General features: G+C 35.8%; 1 protein-coding gene and 1 pseudogene across 3 annotated transcripts in view; one reads left to right on the forward strand and one right to left on the reverse strand.

The window, feature by feature from the left end:
- The window catches only part of UVRAG (UV radiation resistance associated), a 381,997-nt gene that overhangs the window by 162,324 nt on the left and 200,444 nt on the right, over nucleotides 1-19,229 (forward strand). For both annotated transcript variants that reach the window (XM_053561187.1, XM_053561188.1), the window contains one exon: nucleotides 11,413-11,518. In XM_053561187.1, the coding sequence (XP_053417162.1) occupies nucleotides 11,413-11,518 (106 nt within the window). The remainder of the gene's footprint in view (nucleotides 1-11,412; nucleotides 11,519-19,229) is intronic.
- LOC128565012 (60S ribosomal protein L15-like) lies at nucleotides 1,916-2,813 on the reverse strand (annotated as a pseudogene). The gene has a single exon (XR_008374193.1). The product of XR_008374193.1 is annotated as a 60S ribosomal protein L15-like (transcript).

Genomic DNA, 19,229 nt, shown 5'->3' on the forward strand with positions numbered 1-19,229 from the left:
AGTCCTTTGTCAGATATATAGGTATACATGCAGATGTAGATTTATCTATCTCTCTATATATCGAATGTTTTTTCCCGATTGTGCTTCGAGTTTTTCATTTTCTCAGTAATGCCTTTTGATGAATCCTATTTAAGAAATCTTTCAATGCTGTATGTGGAAAGTTGGGGAAAAAGGAAATGTTTGCTTAATTCAAGGCCATGCATATATTTTCTTACTTTATAGTCTTGGCTTTTACATTTGGACCTCTAATCCATCGCAGATTAATTTTTCTGTATGAGGTGAGGTAGAGGTTAAGTTTTTTTGTTTGTTTTTGTTTTTCTATATGGATATTCAGTTATTTCAGTGCCATTTATTGACTAAGCTTTTCTTTTCCTAAAGAAAAATAAATAAATTGACTGTATATGAAAAGGTCTATTGCTGCAATCTGAATTATGCTTCATTAATCTATTTCTTTAGACTCATGTAACTACTATTACTGCCTTACTCATGAGAAGTTGTAAAATCTGGTAGTAGAAGCCCTACGAATTTGTTGTTCTTTCATATTTACTTGGCTATTCTAGGTCTTTTTTTTTTTAGTTTAATAAACATTTATTCCTTTAGTTGAACAACTTCTACACAAAATCAAAATGTATGGAATGTATAGTATGCCATTTTTTGAGTAGAAAGCTATTTAGGTCTTAGGTCTCAAGAAGTTGTATATCGAAGCAGTACCCTGAACCCCATAAATGCATCGATGTACAAAGTTATGATTTAATAAAAAATTAAAAAAAAAAAGTTGTGTGAGCTTACTATGAATATTTTCTGGAAACCAATTAACTGAGCCTTTGGAAACCTCTAAAGAACATAGGTGAAAAATTGGCTCAGAAAAACCAATTTTGAAATCAAACTACTAATCAGCAAACTGATAATATGGATGAAATGGAGAAATTCCACTTTTATTTCCTTAACACTCAAACATACCCTGGGGAACATTATCCTAGAAGACGTGAAACATTAATACAACAAATGTGGTAGGATGTTTAAAATGAAGGTGAGCATACAATGGCCTAATTTTGCAAAATGCTATGGATACTTAGTGTGATTTGAGCAGGGAGGAGAAAAATAACTGTAGATGTGTAAGGTTAGATCAAAGACCATTAACTTATATGGATACCAACTATGACTTTTCCCTGGAACCGTAAAGAATGGGTTGATTCAAGATGATTTATTACACTCATTGCACAGAGAAAAGGTACTTTTAAGCAGCCATCTATACCTTTACCTCTAATATGGCTGTGGGGGATTCATAATGGTCACAAATTAACGTTACAGGCTTTTAAAAATCTTGCTTAAAAAATAACTTCAATTAAGAAAAAAAAAACTTCAATTTTCTAACCTCACACTTGAAAAGTATTTTTTTAATGGCCACTAGCTTAGTAGCTTCCCACCATAGCGCTGATTTTACTAGCTTACAAACTTAAGGTTAGTAATTCTTATTTGCTTAACATTGAATTCTATCAGTTTCAAAATACAGTGTAAATACCACTACTATACCACTACTACTATGTATAGAATTCAGGACTCTAGATTTCAGGGAGCTGTAAGATTGAATCAGGAACAATTTTCATTTCCTATGTTAACTTAAATGGTACAGTGGAGAGTGAGGCAATTTTGTTTTTGTCCAGGTTAACCAAGATAGGTCTCATTTGTTAAGAAAAGCCTCTTGAAGTAAGTTTATTCAGTTCTGCAAAATGGTGGCATTTTGGGAACTTTTGGAGAAACAGTCATGCAAATCTCCAAACAAAACCCGATTTAAAATATTTGTTTGCCAAACTCCAGCCACCTGAAGGTAAACCAGCAGAGCATTGCCATCACCCCAGTCAAGCTGTAGGTTTCACCACATGCACCAAACAAATCTACAGGGTAGTTTCAGCACTCCTCTTTTCAAGAAATTTATTTTACACCTATTATACCATACATCATGTTTTAAACACTGACATTTAACTCCCTAATAAGATAAAGCAATGACAAAAAAGTTTATCTTATTAGAAACAAGATACACCATTATGTACTATCTTCAAACATTATTGCACTTCATAATTTGACAAAGCATTCATGAGACAATCTGCAGACTAGTTTAACAGACAAATAACACCTTTAAGCAGACATGACTGTCCTAAATTGTTCATTAGGTTATGAATTTTACAAACATTACTTATATTAGCGGTAACGGTGGAGCTGGAGAGTATTGCGTCTTCTCCAAGCTGCACGGCGGGAACCACCAATAGTGTGGTGGAACTTATGGCCCTTTCCAAGGCCACGGCTCATCCGGCCAGAAGATGTCAGCCCACGCATCTCCCTGTGCTTGTGGACTGGTTTGGTGATCCACTGGGTGTCAGGATTTCTTCGATAGCTTTATGGAATGGATCAATGAGGATAACCTCAAAAAATTTGTACGTTGAATCTTCACCAACCCAGTAAGAATTCAGGACTCTTAGAGCCCCACAGTGGCGTCCAGCTCGCTCCTCAGCAACAGACTGCAGGCTTCGAGCAAACTTTAGCTGGTTAACACCATGATGCACAGGCTTGCCATAGGTTGCACCCTTAGGAACTGGGCGCTTGCGGCCACCATGACGCACACGAATCCTGTATATGACATAACCTTCCTTAGCCTTGTATCCCAGTCTGCGCACTTTATCCGGCCGGGTGGGGCGGGGAGCCCTGTGGAGCGCAGAGAGCTGGCGGTACTGCCAGCAGCAGACCCTCAGAAGAAAGAGCATCACATCAGACTGCTTCTTCCTCCACAGCTCCTGGATGTACTTGTATGCACCCATGTTGGCTCACCTGATGGCTGCCGCCAGACCTATTCTAGGTCTTTTGTATTTCTATATCAAATTTAGGATCAGCTGGCTAATATATTTTTATTTATTATTTTATTTTTTTATTATTTATTTTACTTTATTTTTTTTATTAACAGGCAGCTGGCTAATTTTTACCAAAAAAAATTATTGGGGTTCTAAATTGACTGACTCTATGTAGATCAATTTAGGGAGACTTGACCTCTTAACAATATTGAGAGTTCTCTAGTCCCTGAAATGGTATATGCTTCATTTATTTAGGTGTTCTTTAATATCTAATTAATACTTCATTTATTTAGGTGTTCATTAATATCTATTTAATGTTTTTATGATTCCCAACATACAGGAGAATCACATCTTCCTTTAGATTTTTTCCTAGTTATTTATTTATATTGTATAAAAACACCAATTGATTTTTATATATTAATCTGAAATCTTGTGATTTGCTAAATTTATTCCTTCAGTAGACAAATTGTAAATTTCTTTGGACTTTTCAGAGCATCTGTGAGTAGACATTTTTGCTTCTTCTTTTCCTGTCCCTGTGACACTTATTTCTTTTTATTTCCTTATTTCAATGGTATGGACTTCAAGTACAGTATGGAATAGAGTTATAAAAGTGGACATCTTTTGTTTTATTCCTGGTCTCAAGTATAATATTACCTCTAGATTTTTTGTACAGATCCTTTTTCAGGTTGAGGAAACTCCCTTTTCTCCTTGTTTCTTGAGGATTATTTTGTTACTAATCAATTAAGAGACAGTGAATTTTATCAAATGCAATTTTTTTGCATATTTGGAGATAAGCATATAGTTTTTCTCCTTCATTCTGTTGTTCACTGATTTTCAAATATTATATGTGTACCAACCTTGCACCGCTCAGATAAACCCATTTGGTCAAGATGTATTATCCTTTTCATATATTACTACAGTTGATTTGTTATGATTTTCTTAATATATGTTCATGTGTAATACTGGTCTGTAATTTCTTTTTTTACAGTGTTGCTGTCACGCTTTGGTGTCTTGGTTATATTGTCCTCATAAAACAAATTGGAAAGCATTTCCTTTTTTCTCAAAAAGTTTTGATGTAACTGGCATTTCAATAATGAAGCTGTCTATCTGATCCTAGAGTTTTCTGTGTGAGGAGTTTCTTTAATAGATAATGATTATTCAGATTTTCTATTTATTTTGTTTGTTTTAGAAACTTGTGATTTTTAAACAACTTTACTATTTCCTTTAGGTTAATTTATTGGCATACAGTTGCTCATAATTTCCCCTTAATTCCCTTTAAGTATCTATAGAGTCTGTGGTCGTGTCATTTCTTTCATCTTGATACTGGTAATTTGTTTTCTGGCCTTGTTCTTTACCTCTCCTCTCTCTCACTTTTCACAACTATTCCATCTTTCCTGTCACTGTTTTAGTTTAGAACAATATCATCTGTTGCTTGGACTGTTTAAATAACCTCACATTACCTTTCCTGTTTGTAGTCTTTTTTTCTCTGTTTCATCTACCTCTTTTATAAGAAAAAAGATCTTTCTAAAGTGCAAGTGTAATTAAATCTTTCTCAACTTAGGATTTCATAATAGTTTCCTAATGCCTTCAGAATAAAAATCTAAGCTCCTCGTATGGAATACTATGTGTCTCAGTAGGTGCCTATCTTTACTGTATTTTCTTCTCTCTTTTAATCTCTCCCTGCAAGCGATAGAGAACTGTATTTTACTGCCTTTTTAGGTGTTCTAATTCATCATTCTGTGTATTAAACTTGAATGCTGTGTTTCTGATATGATATGATCAATATTAACTAGACAAAATTATCTTCTGACTTATCCTTTACTGGTAATTATTGTTAATACCTGATTGGTATGATCTCAATTTTTATTAATATAAATTAATAATAAAAGTCACACCTTTTATTCATTCTATCTTTATTTTTTTAATCCTTCTTTAAATTCAGAGAAATATCTAACCTCAAAGGACTTTAAGGTCAGTTTCAATTTATTATTCTCTCACATCATATTCAGCAATAGTGATACATCTATTTGCGATCGCAAGAATACCTATCAGATAGCTACCTGATCTCCACTCCCCAAAACCAGTGACGATGAGTTTTATTTCAATTTGGAAGGGTTATTGTTGGTATTGACGAGTCACCCAGATGACTCTGTGATGTATATTTCTTTACGTAGTTTCCAAAAGTGAAAAACATTCTTCTGAACCTGGCCAGCCAGTTTGGAGGTAACACAGTTGTTTCTTTTCTTGTCAGACCTTCACCTCTTCACTCCCTAGGGAATCAGGATGTCCCATGTTATTTTTAATAGCCTAAACACTTCAAACTTTTATTCTCCTGTTGGATTTGAAAGGGGGATGTTATTAGCTCTGTCTTGATGTAGTAGGGGCTCTGAAAGTCTGTTTGGATAACACTGAAGATTGGAGGAAATGTGACTCTGTCTGTGTATTTTAAGCCTCTAAGGTAAGATCAGAAAGCGTCTGGGGCAGTGAGAGCCAAATAGTTGAAGTCATACATTAATTATGGTCATGAATCATTTTTATTTTTAAAGTCTTTACCATTTGACAAGGTTGTTTGTATAATACTAGTGAAGTTTTGAGGCAGCACTTTCGTCCTTTTAAAGTAACAGACCATTTTGTTGATTTCTCCTCTGGGTTGATAAATGCCTATCATTTTTAGAATTCTGGTAACATTTGTAGTATAAATTGCCCCTTTTCCCCTTCTGAATAAGTGGACTTTATTTTTATGCGATTTTTGAATTTTTAAGTTATAAATATAGAAAACAATCCACATTGATCATTCAGTTAATGTCCCACTGATACTAATCAAAAATATCAAATTTTATGTTCAGACATTAAGACTTCCTCCAGCAAAGATATTTTGAGTGCTTCCTTTGTGCCACATTTCTTTATAAGCATTTGGAATATATATGAGAAAAGGAGATATTCTCTCTTTCTCCCCCCTTCTTTCTTTCACAAAAATCTAGTGAGGAAATAGGCAAGGAAATAAACTGTTGCTAGAAAATGTATTTCTGTGATATTTATGGTAGTATCATACATTTTATGCAGTAGATTTTTGGAGAAAGGAGTGCCTCTATCTGTCTGGAATTGTCAGGGAAGGCAGCTTGAGCTGCTTCCTAATGGATTAAGAGTTTACTTACCTGTTGTAAGCTTGTAGGCATTGCAACAGCTCATAAAACGTTACAAAAGGAAGAAATGGCATGACATGTTTGGAGAATTGCCAGTTGTTCAATATTGCTGGAATTGGAGGTGAAAGATAAAAAATATCAGGAAGTGAGGCTGGAGATGTAGGTAGAAACCATATCAAAAAGAGTCTTACCTTGCTTTAAAACTTTTTCAGAGCTACTTTTGTAAGAGTATTATTGTCTTAACACACACACACACACACACACACAGCCAGAGCAAGAGGCAGTAGATGGATTATAATCTCCTCTATTGGATTCCTTAGGAGTCCTGAGAGATTTTTGAATTTATGATTCCATGTGCAAAGTGGCTATAACTAGAGTTCATCCCTTTTAGATGACCTAAGAAATCCTTAATAACTATCTCACCAAATCTTTAATAAAATGAACCTCTCGTATATGTGATGAATTTCAGGTTAGGATTGATGACCAATTTGTAAAAATTGAAGTAAAATTTACACAGAGCAAAATGTGCAGATTTTAAGTATATATTCTGTGAGTTTTAGTGTACTCCTCGTCCCAGTCAGGACAGAATATTTCCGTCACCCTGCTCCCCGTCAGTCATTGCTCATCCCACATAGGCAGCTAGCCACTCTTTTGATTTGTCATCACAGATGATAGGTTGTATCTGTTGTTGAACTTTGTGTAAAAGGAATCATACAGTCTATAGTTTTTTGTTTCTGGTTTTCTCTTTTCACTCAGCATTTTGTTTTTGAAATCCATCCATGTTGGTGTGTGTATCAATGGTATCTTCCTTTTTATTGCTAAGTAGACTTCCATTGTATGAGAGTATACCTCAGTTTATGGAGTCTCTTGTTTGGTAGTTTTCTATCAACATTCTTATATAAATTTTTTTGTGGACATATTTTATTTTTCTTAGGTAAATACCTAGCAGTAGAATTCCTGGGCCATAAGTTAGATGTATGTTTAACTTTGTGAGAAAACATTTCTCAACATGGTGTTCTCATAAAGTTTTTATTTTGAAATCTCATTTCCCAATTGTTTGTGACTAATACAGGAGTACTTTGAGGATATTGCAGATATGGTTCCAGGCCACCACAATAAAGTGAATATTGCAGTAAAGCAAGTCACAAGAATTTTCTTGTTTCCCCGTGGATATAAAAGTTATGTTTACATTATACTGTAGTCTATTAAGCATGCAATGTCACTGTGCCTAATAACAATATATGTTCTTCAATTTAAAAATACTTTATTGCTAAGAAAAACCCCACTACTGATTATCTGAGCCTTCAGTAAGTCATACTATTTTGCCTCAATATTGGTAGCTGCTGACTAATTAGGGAGGTAGTTGCTAAAGACTGGGGTAGCTGTGGCAATTCTTTAAAGTAAAAGACAGTGAAGTTTGCCACATTGATTCATTTTTCTTTCTTGAAAAGATTTCTCCATGCTGTTTGATAGGTTTTACCTACAGTAGTACTTCTTTCAAAATTGGAGTCAGCCTTTCCTTTTAATCCCTGCTGCTACTTTATCGACTAAGTTTATGTAATATTCTAAATCCTTTGTTGTCATTTCAACAATGTTCACATCATCTTCACCAGGAATAGATTCTATATCTCAAGAAACCACTTCTTCTGCTCATCCATAAGAAGCAACCCCTCAGGCTCGGTGCCTATGGCTCAAGTGGCTAAGGCGCCAGCCACATACACCTAAGCTGGTGGGTTCAAATCCAGCCCGGGCCCACCAAACAACAATGACAGCTGCAACCAAAAACTAGTCGGGCGTTGTGGTGGGCGCCAGCTACTTGGGAGGTGGAGGCAGGAGAATCACTTGAGCCCAGGAGTTGGAGGTTACTGTGAGCTATGATGCCACAGTACTCTACCCAGGGTGACAGCTTGAGGCTCTGTCTCAAAAAAAAAAAGCAACCCCTCATCCAATTAAGTTTGGTCTTGAGATTATAGCAGTTTGATCACATCCTCAGGCTCTACTTCTAATTCTACTTCTTTTGACATCTCTACCACTCTGCCGTTCCTTCTTTCACAGAATTCTTGAAAACCCCTCATAATCATCCATAGGGCTGGCATCAGTTTCTTCCAAATGCCTGTTAATGTTAACATTTTGACCTCCTTCCCTGAATCACAAGTGTTCTGAGTGCTATGTAAAATAGTGAATCCTTTCCAGAAGGCTATCAATCGATTTTTCCAAGTGATTCGCCCAGTGATTCAGGGGAATCACTATTTGTGGTAGCTATAATCTTACAAACTATAATTTATAAAATGTGTTTCTTAAATAATAAGACTTGAAAGTTGGAATTACTTCTTAATCATTGGCTGCAGAATGAATGTTGTATTAGTAGGCGTGAAAGCAATGTTAATCTCCTGTACATCTATCTCTATTGGAGCTCTTGGGTGACCAGATAAATTGTCAATGAGCCAGAGAGAGGGAAGGAGGGAGCGGTGTGGGGTCTTGGTATGTGATACACCTTTTGTGGGCAAGACATAGTTGTGAGAGGGACTTTACCTAACAAATGCAATCAGTGTAACCTGGTTTCTTGTACCCTCAGTGAATCCTCCCCCCAAAAAAAGACATGACAAAAAAAAAATTGTCAATGAGCAGCAGTATTTTGAAAGGAATCTTTTTTTCTGAGGAGTAAGGGACTTAAAATATGCAGGAAATCATGCTGTAATCAGATGAGTTGTCATCCAGACTTTGTTTCATTTATAGAGCATAGGCAGAATAGATTTAGCAAAATTCTTAAGAGATCGAGGATTTTCAGAATAATAAATGAGCCTTGGCTTCAACTTAATGTCAGCCCCTAACAAGAGAGTCAGCCTGTCCTTTGAAGCTTTGAAGCCAGGTATTGACTTTTCCTCTCTAGCTATGAAAGTCCCAGATAACATCTTCCAGTAAAAGTCTGTTTCGTATACATTGAAAATTTGTTATAAGTATAGCCACCTTCATGAATGATCTTAGCTAGATCTTCTGCATAACTTGCTAAAGCTTCTACATCAGCAGTTACTGCTTTATCTTGCATCTTTATGTTTTGAACATAGGTTCTTTCCTTAAACCTCATGAACTAACTCCTCCTAGCTTTCAGCTTTTCTTTTGGAGCTTCCTCACCTTCATATAATTAAAGAGAGTTAGAGCCTTCCTCTGGATTAGGCTTTGGCATAAGGGAATATTCTGGCTGTTTGGATCAGTCCAGACCACTAAAACTTTCTCACAACACTGATAAGGCTGTTTTGCTATCTTAACATTCATTTGTTCACTGGAGTTACACTTTTCATTTCCTTCAAGAACTTTTCCTTTGCACTAACAATTTATCTAATTGGTGCAAGAGATCTAGCTTTTAGTTTATCTGGCATTCAACATGACTCTCACTAAATAATTTCTAGCTTTTGTTTCAAAGTTACAGACATAGGAGTCTTTCTTTCACTTGAACACTTAGAGGTCATTTTAGGGTTATTAATTGCCCTAATTTCTATTTTTAAATTTCAGATTATTACGGGGGTATATGTGATTAGGTTACAAAGTTTGCTTTTTGTATGGTTGAAGTCCAGGTTCTAGTTGTGCTCTTCACCCAGGAAGTGTGCAATATTCCCATGCAATGCACGTGTTTGGTTTGTTGGAATTCCCAGCAACTGGGTAATTGCCTTAATTTCAGTAATGTTGTATCTCAGAAAACGTGAAGCCAAACAAAGAGAGAGATGGGGAAACAGCCAGTCAGCAGCGTAGTCAGAACATTTGCAAACACATGCAACATTTATCAATCAACCTCACCATCTTATATAGGTACAGTTTGTAGTATCCCCAAACAGTTAAATAGTAATATCAAAGATCAAAGATCACCATAACAGATATAATAATAATGGAAAATTTGAAATACTGCAGGGATCACCAAAATGTGACTCTGAAACATGAAGCGAGCACATTCTATTAGAAAAATAGCACTGATAGACTTTCTCAGTGCAGAGTTGCTATAAACCTTCAATCTATACAAAAAACACAGTATCTGAGAAACACTGCAAAGTACAATAAAATGAGATATGCCTATATATAGAAATATAATTGTTTTGGGGGGTATCTTGACCCTATTTCCTGTGACCTTGCTAAATTTACTTACTAATACTAGTAGTTGTTTTGTAGCTTCCTAATGATTTTCTACATGACAATCATGTCATCTGCAAATAAAGACAGTTTGACTATTTTTTTTTTTTTTTTTTTTGTAGAGACAGAGTCTCACTTTATGGCCCTCGGTAGAGTGCCGTGGCCTCACACAGCTCACAGCAACCTCCAACTCCTGGGCTTAAGCGATTCTCTTGCTTCAGCCTCCCGAGTAGCTGGGACTACAGGCGCCCGCCACAACACCCGGCTATTTTTTGGTTGCAGTTGGCCGGGGCGGGTTTGAACCCGCCACCCTCGGTATATGGGGCCGGCGCCCTACCGACTGAGCCGATATGAAAAGTATAAGAAATATATTTCCCCCCAAAGAAAACCAAACCAAAAACAGAAAAAAGTCCCACAAAGCCATAAGTAAATCAAAGAAGACAATAGCTCTTAATTTTTTCAGTGTTTCTTAAAAGAAACCTTACTGAGAATGTAGATGCTATTTAGACTCTGGCCCAGTATTTAAATCTTCCTATTTGCTTTCTGTTGTCTTTTGGTTGTTTTCTTATCTGTTTCCGAGTGCTGGCTGCTTTGATTCAACCTTGTTATGAGATGATTCTGAATTCTTTCTTCCTTATGGATATCAAGCAGTACTAGTTAGCCTTGGTAGTAGTGATACTCCCTCGGTGACTTCAGCCATCCACTTAATTTCTCTGGGTCTCAGTTTCCACATTTATAAAATGATAGGATTTGACCATATTCTTTTCTTTCTTTTTTTTTTGATACAGAGTCTCACTATGTCGCCCTCATAGAGTACTGTGACATCACAGCTCACAGCAACCTCAAACTGTTGGACTTAAGCGATTCTCTTGCTTCAGCCTCCCAAGTAGCTGGGACTACAAGCACCTGCCACAACTCCTGGCAATTTTTTTGTTGTTGCCGTCATTGTTGTTTAGCAGGCCCGGGCTGGGTCCGAACCCACCAGCCCCAGTGCAGGTGGCTAGCACCCTAACCACTGAGCTACGGACGCTGAGCCCCATATTATTTTATGCTGACTTCTGACTCTTGTGAGTTCTTCATCCTAGCTCTCAATACATCAGAAGCACATAGGCAGGAATAGAAAAGATATTTTAGAGTTTTATTGTTTTAGGATTTATTGTAACCCACTTTTATTTCATTGTAAACAGAATTGAGAAGCAATCAGTTGGGTTCAGTGTTAGTTTTGTTTATCCTGGGAGGTTTGTCATTTATATCTGTGGCTCTGTGTTTACAGTTAACTCACATTTTTTTATAATTTATATTTCTAGGCTTCATAGAGCCCAGTGTGCAATTAAACAGACTCAGGTAACTGTTCAGAAAATTGGAAAAGAAATTGAAGAAAAATTAAGACTCACATCTACAAGCAATGAGCTGGTAGGTTTTTATGTATTTACCTGTTACTCTTCTTGTTTTCTAAAAGGGAGTATCATATTCTTCTAGGATTAATATTTTTCAAAAAAACTTTAGGTAGTTATTATTATTTTCTTGATGTTTCACTGAGACTTCTGTTGCCATTTAAGTGTTGGGAATACACTTTCCCATCTGCTAATAATGTTACATACAAAGTGCCTGGCTTATTCTGCTGGATGAAACTTTAGATTATATACAATTTCTTAGAAGATAATGAAAAAGCTACTTGATTAATGTATTATAAATGTGAACTTGAAATATGACCCTTATAGTGAATGAAAAATAGCTGCCAGGAACAAAATACTAAACTATAGTGTCTAATCTACTTTCAGAAGATGAATGTGATATTATAATTGTTAGGATTGGAGCTTAATAGGCTGGTTTGTGGACAGTGTTCTCTTTTGGGAAATACTCTCTTTTAAAGAGGCTTTTCTAAAGAAATAGAAATCACAACTTAAACGGACAGATAAAACAGATTAGTATAATTTGGGTTGTTTTATACTCTTCCTAGTAGAGTATAAAGAAAGTATAGTAAAGGAAAAGAAAAGTATCTATTTTAGAATAAAGATTCTGTTTTCATAAACAGAATAATGGCTAATAAATTTAGCTTTTCTTAAAGCCACATGGCTATGAATGGCTTCAGATGAAATTTGTTCTATGAATTACAATATTTAAAAATCAAATTTTGACTGGAGGGGTGGGTCATAATCTAGCACTCTGGGAGACTGAGGCAGGTGGATTGCTTGAGCTTAGGAGTTTGAGACCAACCTAAGCAAGTATGAGACCCTGTCTCTACTAAAAATAGAAAAATACAACAGAAACAAAACTAGCCAGGCATGGTTGCACATGCTGATAGTCCCAACTGGGAGGCTAAGGCAAGAGGATTGCTTAAGCCCAAGAGTTTGAAGTTGCTGTGAATTCTGACCCCAGGGCACTTGACCAAGGGTGACAGAGTAAGACTCTGTCTCCAAAAAAACCCCAAACAAAACATACATATGTGTGTGTGTGTGTGTGTGTGTGTGTGTGTGTATGTATATGTATATTTCAAATCTTTAAGTTGTAGATAACATTTTCTAAGTATTTATTTGGCCGGATTCATTATTACAGGTAAGCAGCATCTTCCTGTTGTCATTTGTGCTGCTATCAGCTTGGTAGAAGGCTTTCATCTCCCCAAACCAAAGCTCCTTGTTACGAAGATAATAATATAATAGAAGAACTATTGCAAGGGTACATGTGAAATTTACTAAATGTAGAATATAAATGTTTTAACACAATAACTAGGAAAATGCTGTGAAGGCTATGTTAATTAGTTTGATGAAAATATTTCTGATTGTATATAAACCCAGCACATTGTACCCCATGATTGCATTGATGTACATAGCCTATGAGTTAATAAAAAAAAGACTAATTCAAAATATGATAAAAAAAAGAATTATGCTAAAAATATAATAGAAGAACTAGTAGCAATTCAATTAATAAATGACAACTTCATATAGTTCAAACTAATCTATAAAATAGCTAATACTATACCTGGCACATAGCAGACACACAAAATATGGTAGCCACAATAACTACAGTGTTCTTATTATTTATATTACTTTCCTTGTCTATAGAAAGATCTTTAATTTTTGAGACACTGTTAAATAAGCCTTTCATTGTAATTCAGTTGCAAGAAAGGACCAAATTCCAGACCATAAATATATTGCAGAGGGAGAAAAAATAGCTAATTTTAATCCTCTTTGTGATATACAAAACTGATAAATGTTTAGAGCCTTTGAGGAGAAATTGCTGGGCTTTATTTGTTTTTTAATTTTCTTCTCCCAGAGCAAGACTGGGAAATTGTTTTATTAAATAACAACATGTGCTTTATTTCAGTATGGCAAAATGTATTTTTTTAATTCTTGTTTTTTTAAAAATAGAAGTGGGAACATAAACAACAAGGTGATAGAATATATGAGGTTTTTTTGTTTTTAAATGAGACAGAGTCTCATTTTGTCGCCCTTGGTAGAGTGCTGTGGCATCACAGATCACAGCAACCTCCAGCTCTTGGGCTTAGGCAATTCTCTTGCCTCAGCTTCCCAAGTCACTGGGACTACAGGTGCCCTCCACAAGACCTGGCTATTTTTTTGTTGTTGCATTTTGGATGGGGCTGGGTTTGAACCTGCTACCCTCAGTATATGGGACCGGTGCCCTACTCACTGAGCACAGGCACTGCCCCAGAATGTATGAGTTTAAAGAGGTCAAGTTCAGAGGTTCATTTCATGTTTTTATTCTGCCTAGTCTACTTCGTAGATTATTAGATTTTTGAACTGAATATGAATGTAGAAATCATCTAACCCCATTTAATGCTGCACCATCCTTTCAATACATTCTGTCTCCTTTCTAGCTTTATTTTTCTCTTAGTATTTATTGCTACCCTGTTTCCCCAAAAATAAGACATCCTCCGAAAATAAGACCTTCTTACAGGAAAGATAAGACGTCCCCTGAAAATAAGACCTAGCGCATCTTTGGGAGCACACCTTAAAATAAGACATGGTCTTATTTTCAGGGAAACAGGGTATTTATGATATATGGAGTATATTGTATTTTTCTGTTTCTCTAAACTCTATAATCAGAGGGATTTTTGCCCATTTTTTTAATTGCTGTAGCTTCAGCATCTGGAATAGTGTTTGACACATAGTAAATGTTAAATAATAAATATTTGTTGAATTTATGAATGAGTCTAACGTAATGTCTCCTCCCTCCTTTTTTTGAGCTAGTGTCTTGCCCTGTTGCCTAGTCTAGAGTGCATGGCGCCCTATTATAGCTCATTGTAACCTCAAATTCCTGGGCTCAAGCTATTCTCCTGCCTTAGCCTCTTGAGTATCGAGGTCTGTAGGCATGTGTCATAGTACCCAGCTAATTTTTCTACTTTTTAAAATAGAGACAGGGTCTTGCCCTTGCTCAAGCTCCTCTTGAACTTCTGATCTCAAGCAATTCTCCCACTTAGGCCTCCAAGAGTGCTAGGATTAGAGGTGAGCCACCACACCTGGCTACATAATGTCATCTTATAATAGGCAAGGAATATGAAGCTTGAAGAAGGGAATCAGTTTCTCATGATCGATTCACAAATAGAGATAGCGAGTTTGGTTTACTTGTTTTCTTTCAGGGAATAATGCCATCTATGTGTTAGTCGCCTTAAGATTTACCTGTAGCATATTAGAAATCTTTGCTCGTTTATCTTTTTTCCTCATTGCCTTTTCAATTTGGCCTAAGGCCGTCATATTCTAACCCAAGCATTTTCAATATATAGTTGAACCTCTGTAAGTTGACCACTGAAGGGACTGTAACAAACTGGTCAGCATATGGATGTGGTCAACATAAGAACTGGGCCCTCACAGTATTGACATACACATGTGGTACATGCCTGGTCTGTGAAAATTAGGTCAAGTTAAGTAGGTCATCAGTGTAGGGACGTGGTCAATTATGGAGATTCTACAGTGTAAGAATTAATTTTTAGTCCAAGTAAAAATATAGTGAAAAGGCAAATTTGATGTTGAAAGAAATCAGATTACCTTTTACCACATTGTAACTAACTTTATTATAAGAAATTCACACTTGATGAGTTTCAAAGATTGGATATCTCACACACCATCAATACTCAATATTTTGGGGGGCATGTAATTATATTTCTTATGAAATTTCTGCTTTTGTCACCTCAAATTTTTACTTGCATATTTCAGATTTTGTCAAATGACTCTCCTTTAACCATTGAAATAATTGTATGCATTTTTTCTTTTCTTCTGGTATTATGGTGAAATACATTGGTTGATTTTTTGAATGTTAGCCCAACTTTACATTTCTGGGGAGTGCCTTCTTAGGCATGGTAAATCTGTTCAAATTTTTAAAGGATTTATAATATATACATATATATTCATAAAAAGTATTGGCCTTTAGTTTTGTTTTCTTATCATCTCTTTGTTTTTGTCAGGATAGTATTTGTCTTAGCCTACTTTGGGGAAGTGTTTCTTCCTTTTTTATTTTCTGGTAGAATATATGTAGAACTGGAATTATTTCTTAAATGTGTGGTTGGATTTACTTTTGAAGACATCTAGCCTGGAATTTTCTTTGTGGGATGATTTTGAACCAGAAATTTGATTTCTTTAATATTTACAGGGTTGTTCAAGTTATCTACTTCTTGATTGAATTTGGTAGCTTGTATCTTTCAAAGATTTGTTCATTTCTTTTGGTCAGTCTTTTTAATTTTAACCATTGTAATGGTTATGTAGTGTTTTCTTGTTTTGGTTCCCAATTAACATTTTTATGATGAGCACTTTTCATATCCTGTGGATCACATGTGTATCTTTTAAAAAATGTCAATTAAAGTATTTTTGACCCCTTTAATAAAAATCTCTTTATCTTAGATTTATGAGAGTTTATAAGATAATTCACAGAGTTCCCATATACCTTTCTTCTAGTTTTCCCTAATGTTGACATCTTCTATAACCATAGTACATTTGCCATGATGGTACATGGTTGAAACCAAAAAGTTAACATTGATATATTATTATTAACTATGGACTTTATTCAGGTTTTGCCAGTGTTTCCACTAATGTCTTTTTTTAAATGAACAAACCTGTTATTTTAGAACAGTTAGATTGATAGAATTATCACAAAGATAGTACAAGGACTTTGTATACTCCACACCCAATTTCTCCTATTGTTTACATCTTACCTTAGTATAGTACATTTGTTATAATTAATGAACCTATATTGATAAATTATCATTTACCAAAGTTCAAGCTTTATTCAGATTTTCTTAGCTTTTACCTAATGTAAAAGCTTTTCTGTTCCAGAATCCAATCCAAGAGTCCATACTATATTTAGTAGTCATGCTTCTGTAGGCTCTTCTTGGTTGCAAAAATTTCTCATACTTTCCTTGTTTTGATGACCTTAACAGGTATTTTATATAGAATATTCCTCAATTAGGATTTCTCTGATGTTTTTCTTTTGATTAGACTGCGTTCTAATGCTTTTTTTACTTTCAGTGTTTAGTCCAGATACCACATTGGATTCAGTCAGTGTGTCTTCCAAGTCAAATGACTAATCACTGTTGATGTTAACCATCATCATTTGATAAAGGTAGTATCTCCCAGATTTCTCTGCTATGAAGTTCTCTTTCTGTACTCTACTTTTTGAAAGCAAGTTACTAAGTCCAGCCTGTAGGCAAAAGGAAAGGAATTAAGTTCTACCTCCTGAAAGGGGGAGTATCTGCATACATTATTTGGAATTCTTTGTGAGGAAGATTTGACCCTTCCCTTACTTAATCATTTATTTACCAGAATAGACTTATTATAGATTTGTTTCCTACTGTGGGTTATAATCCAGTGCTACATTATTTATTTTCTTGCTTGACTTGTGGCTTTGGCCATTGAGAGATCTTTCAAGTTTGCTCTTCTGTCCTTTTAGTATGGCCCCATCTCTCTCTCTCTTTTTGTATTTATAGTTTTTATTTTATTTATTTATTTATTTTTACATATACATGTGTTTATTAGGTTTCCACTTTTGCCTTCACAGAATTAAAAAGGCTTAGAATTTAATAACAATAACAATGTTTAAGATAAGGACTAGAAAACCTCATAAAGAATGAACACAATAAATACATTCAGAAAAGAAATCAGATGATTGCTGCATCGAAATATTAAGCAATAATAATGCAAAGAAAGTAACATTCACATTGTCAGATAAGAGAAGAGTATGTCTATTATAGAATGCTGTGACTCTGAGGTTCAGTATGGAGTCATCAGTTAACTTCTTCATATTTTTTTCCCCAAAACTCTCAAAAAATAGACAACTAATATTTATAAATAAAAGTAAAAAATAATTTCAAAAAACAGATCATACCAAATCTTATAGACAACTTCAAAATCATTCTATTTAATCTGGATACACCTGATATTAAAATTGGAGAAAATAGGGCGGCACCTGTGGCTCAGTCGGTAAGGCGCCGGCCCCATATACCGAGGGTGGCGGGTTCAAACCCGGCCCCGGCCAAACTGCAACCAAAAAATAGCCGGGCGTTGTGGTGGGCGCCTCTAGTCCCAGCTACTCGGAAGGCTGAGGCAAGAGAATCGCTTAAGCCCAGGAGTTGGAGGTTGCTGTGAGCTGTGTGAGGCTACGGCACTCTATTGAGGGCGATAAAGTAAAACTCTGTCTCTACAAAAAAAAAAAAAAAAAAATTGGAGAAAATATATTATTATAAAGGGGAAATTACAAACATATTTCACTTATAAAAGAGGATGTAATATCCTAAACAAGGTATTAACAAGTTGAATTAAAAATTAATGTTTAAATAATGTACTTCGGTCAAAATTAAATCCAATTTATGTGAGAATTAGTCACTATTTTATTTTCTTTTCTTTCTTTTTTTTCCCCCTTTTCCTTGCCCACACCCCCTCCTTCCTTCTCTGTCTGGTCTCCCCTTTCCCCATGCCCCACCATGTCATTAACTGTCATTAATTGTCCTCATATCAAAGCTGAATGCATAGGATTCATACTTCTCCATTCCTGTGATGCTTGGCTAAGAATAATGTGTTCGACCTCCATCCAGTTTAGTACAAATGCTGCAAAATCTGCATTTTTTTGATGGCTGAATAATATTCCATGGTATACATATACCACAGCTTACCAATCCATTCCTGGGTTGAAGGACATTTAGGCTGTTTCCACATTTTAGCGATTGTAAATTGGGCTGCAATAAACAGCCTAGTACAAGTGTCTTTATAATAAATTTTTTTTTTCCTTCTGGATAGATGCCAGTAATGGAATTGCAGGATCAAACAGGAGGTCTAGGTTGAGTAAGGTTTCTCCATACTTCCTTTCAAAAGAGTTGTATTAGTTTGCAGTCCCACCAGCAGTGCAAAAGTGTTCCTTTCTCTCCACATCCGCGCCGGCATCTGCCGTTTTGAGATTTTGTGGTATAGGCCATTCTCACTGGGGTTAGATGATATCTCAGGGTGGTTTTACTTTGCATTTCTGTAATAATTAGGGATGATGAGCATTTTTTCAAGTGCTTGGTAGCCATTCATCTGTTGTCTTAAGAGAAGATTCTATTCATCTCTCTTCCCCATTGACGTATGGGATTTTTCTTGTGGATTAATTGAAGTTCTGAATAGATCCTGGTTATTAAGTTTTGTCTGGTTCAAAATATGCAAATATCCTTTCCCATCGAGTAGGTTGTCTATTTGCTTTGGTTGTTGTCTCCTTGGCTGTACAGGAGCTTTTCAGTTTAATTAAGTCCCATTTGTTTATTATTGCTGTTGTTGCTATTGCCATGGCAGTCTTCCTCAGAAAGTCTTTCCCCAGGCTGGTATCTTCCAGTGTTTTTCCCATTCTTTCTTTGAGGATTTTTATCATTTCATGCTTTAAACTTAAGTCCTTTATCCATCTCGAATCAACTTTTGTGAGTGGAGAAAGGTGCGGGTCCAGTTTCAGTCTTTTACATGTGGATATCCAGTTCTCCCAGCACCATTTATAGAATAGGGAGTGTTTCCCCCAGTGGATGCTCTTGTTTGGTTTATTGAAAATTAGGTGGCGGCGGCGCCTGTGGCTCAGTGAGTAGGGCGCCAGCCCCATATGCCGAGGGTGGTGGGTTCAAACCCAGCCCCGGCCAAACTGCAACAAAAAAATAGCCGGG

The sequence above is a fragment of the Nycticebus coucang genome, chromosome 14 (assembly GCF_027406575.1).
Source record: "Nycticebus coucang isolate mNycCou1 chromosome 14, mNycCou1.pri, whole genome shotgun sequence".
NCBI lineage: Eukaryota > Metazoa > Chordata > Mammalia > Primates > Lorisidae > Nycticebus > Nycticebus coucang.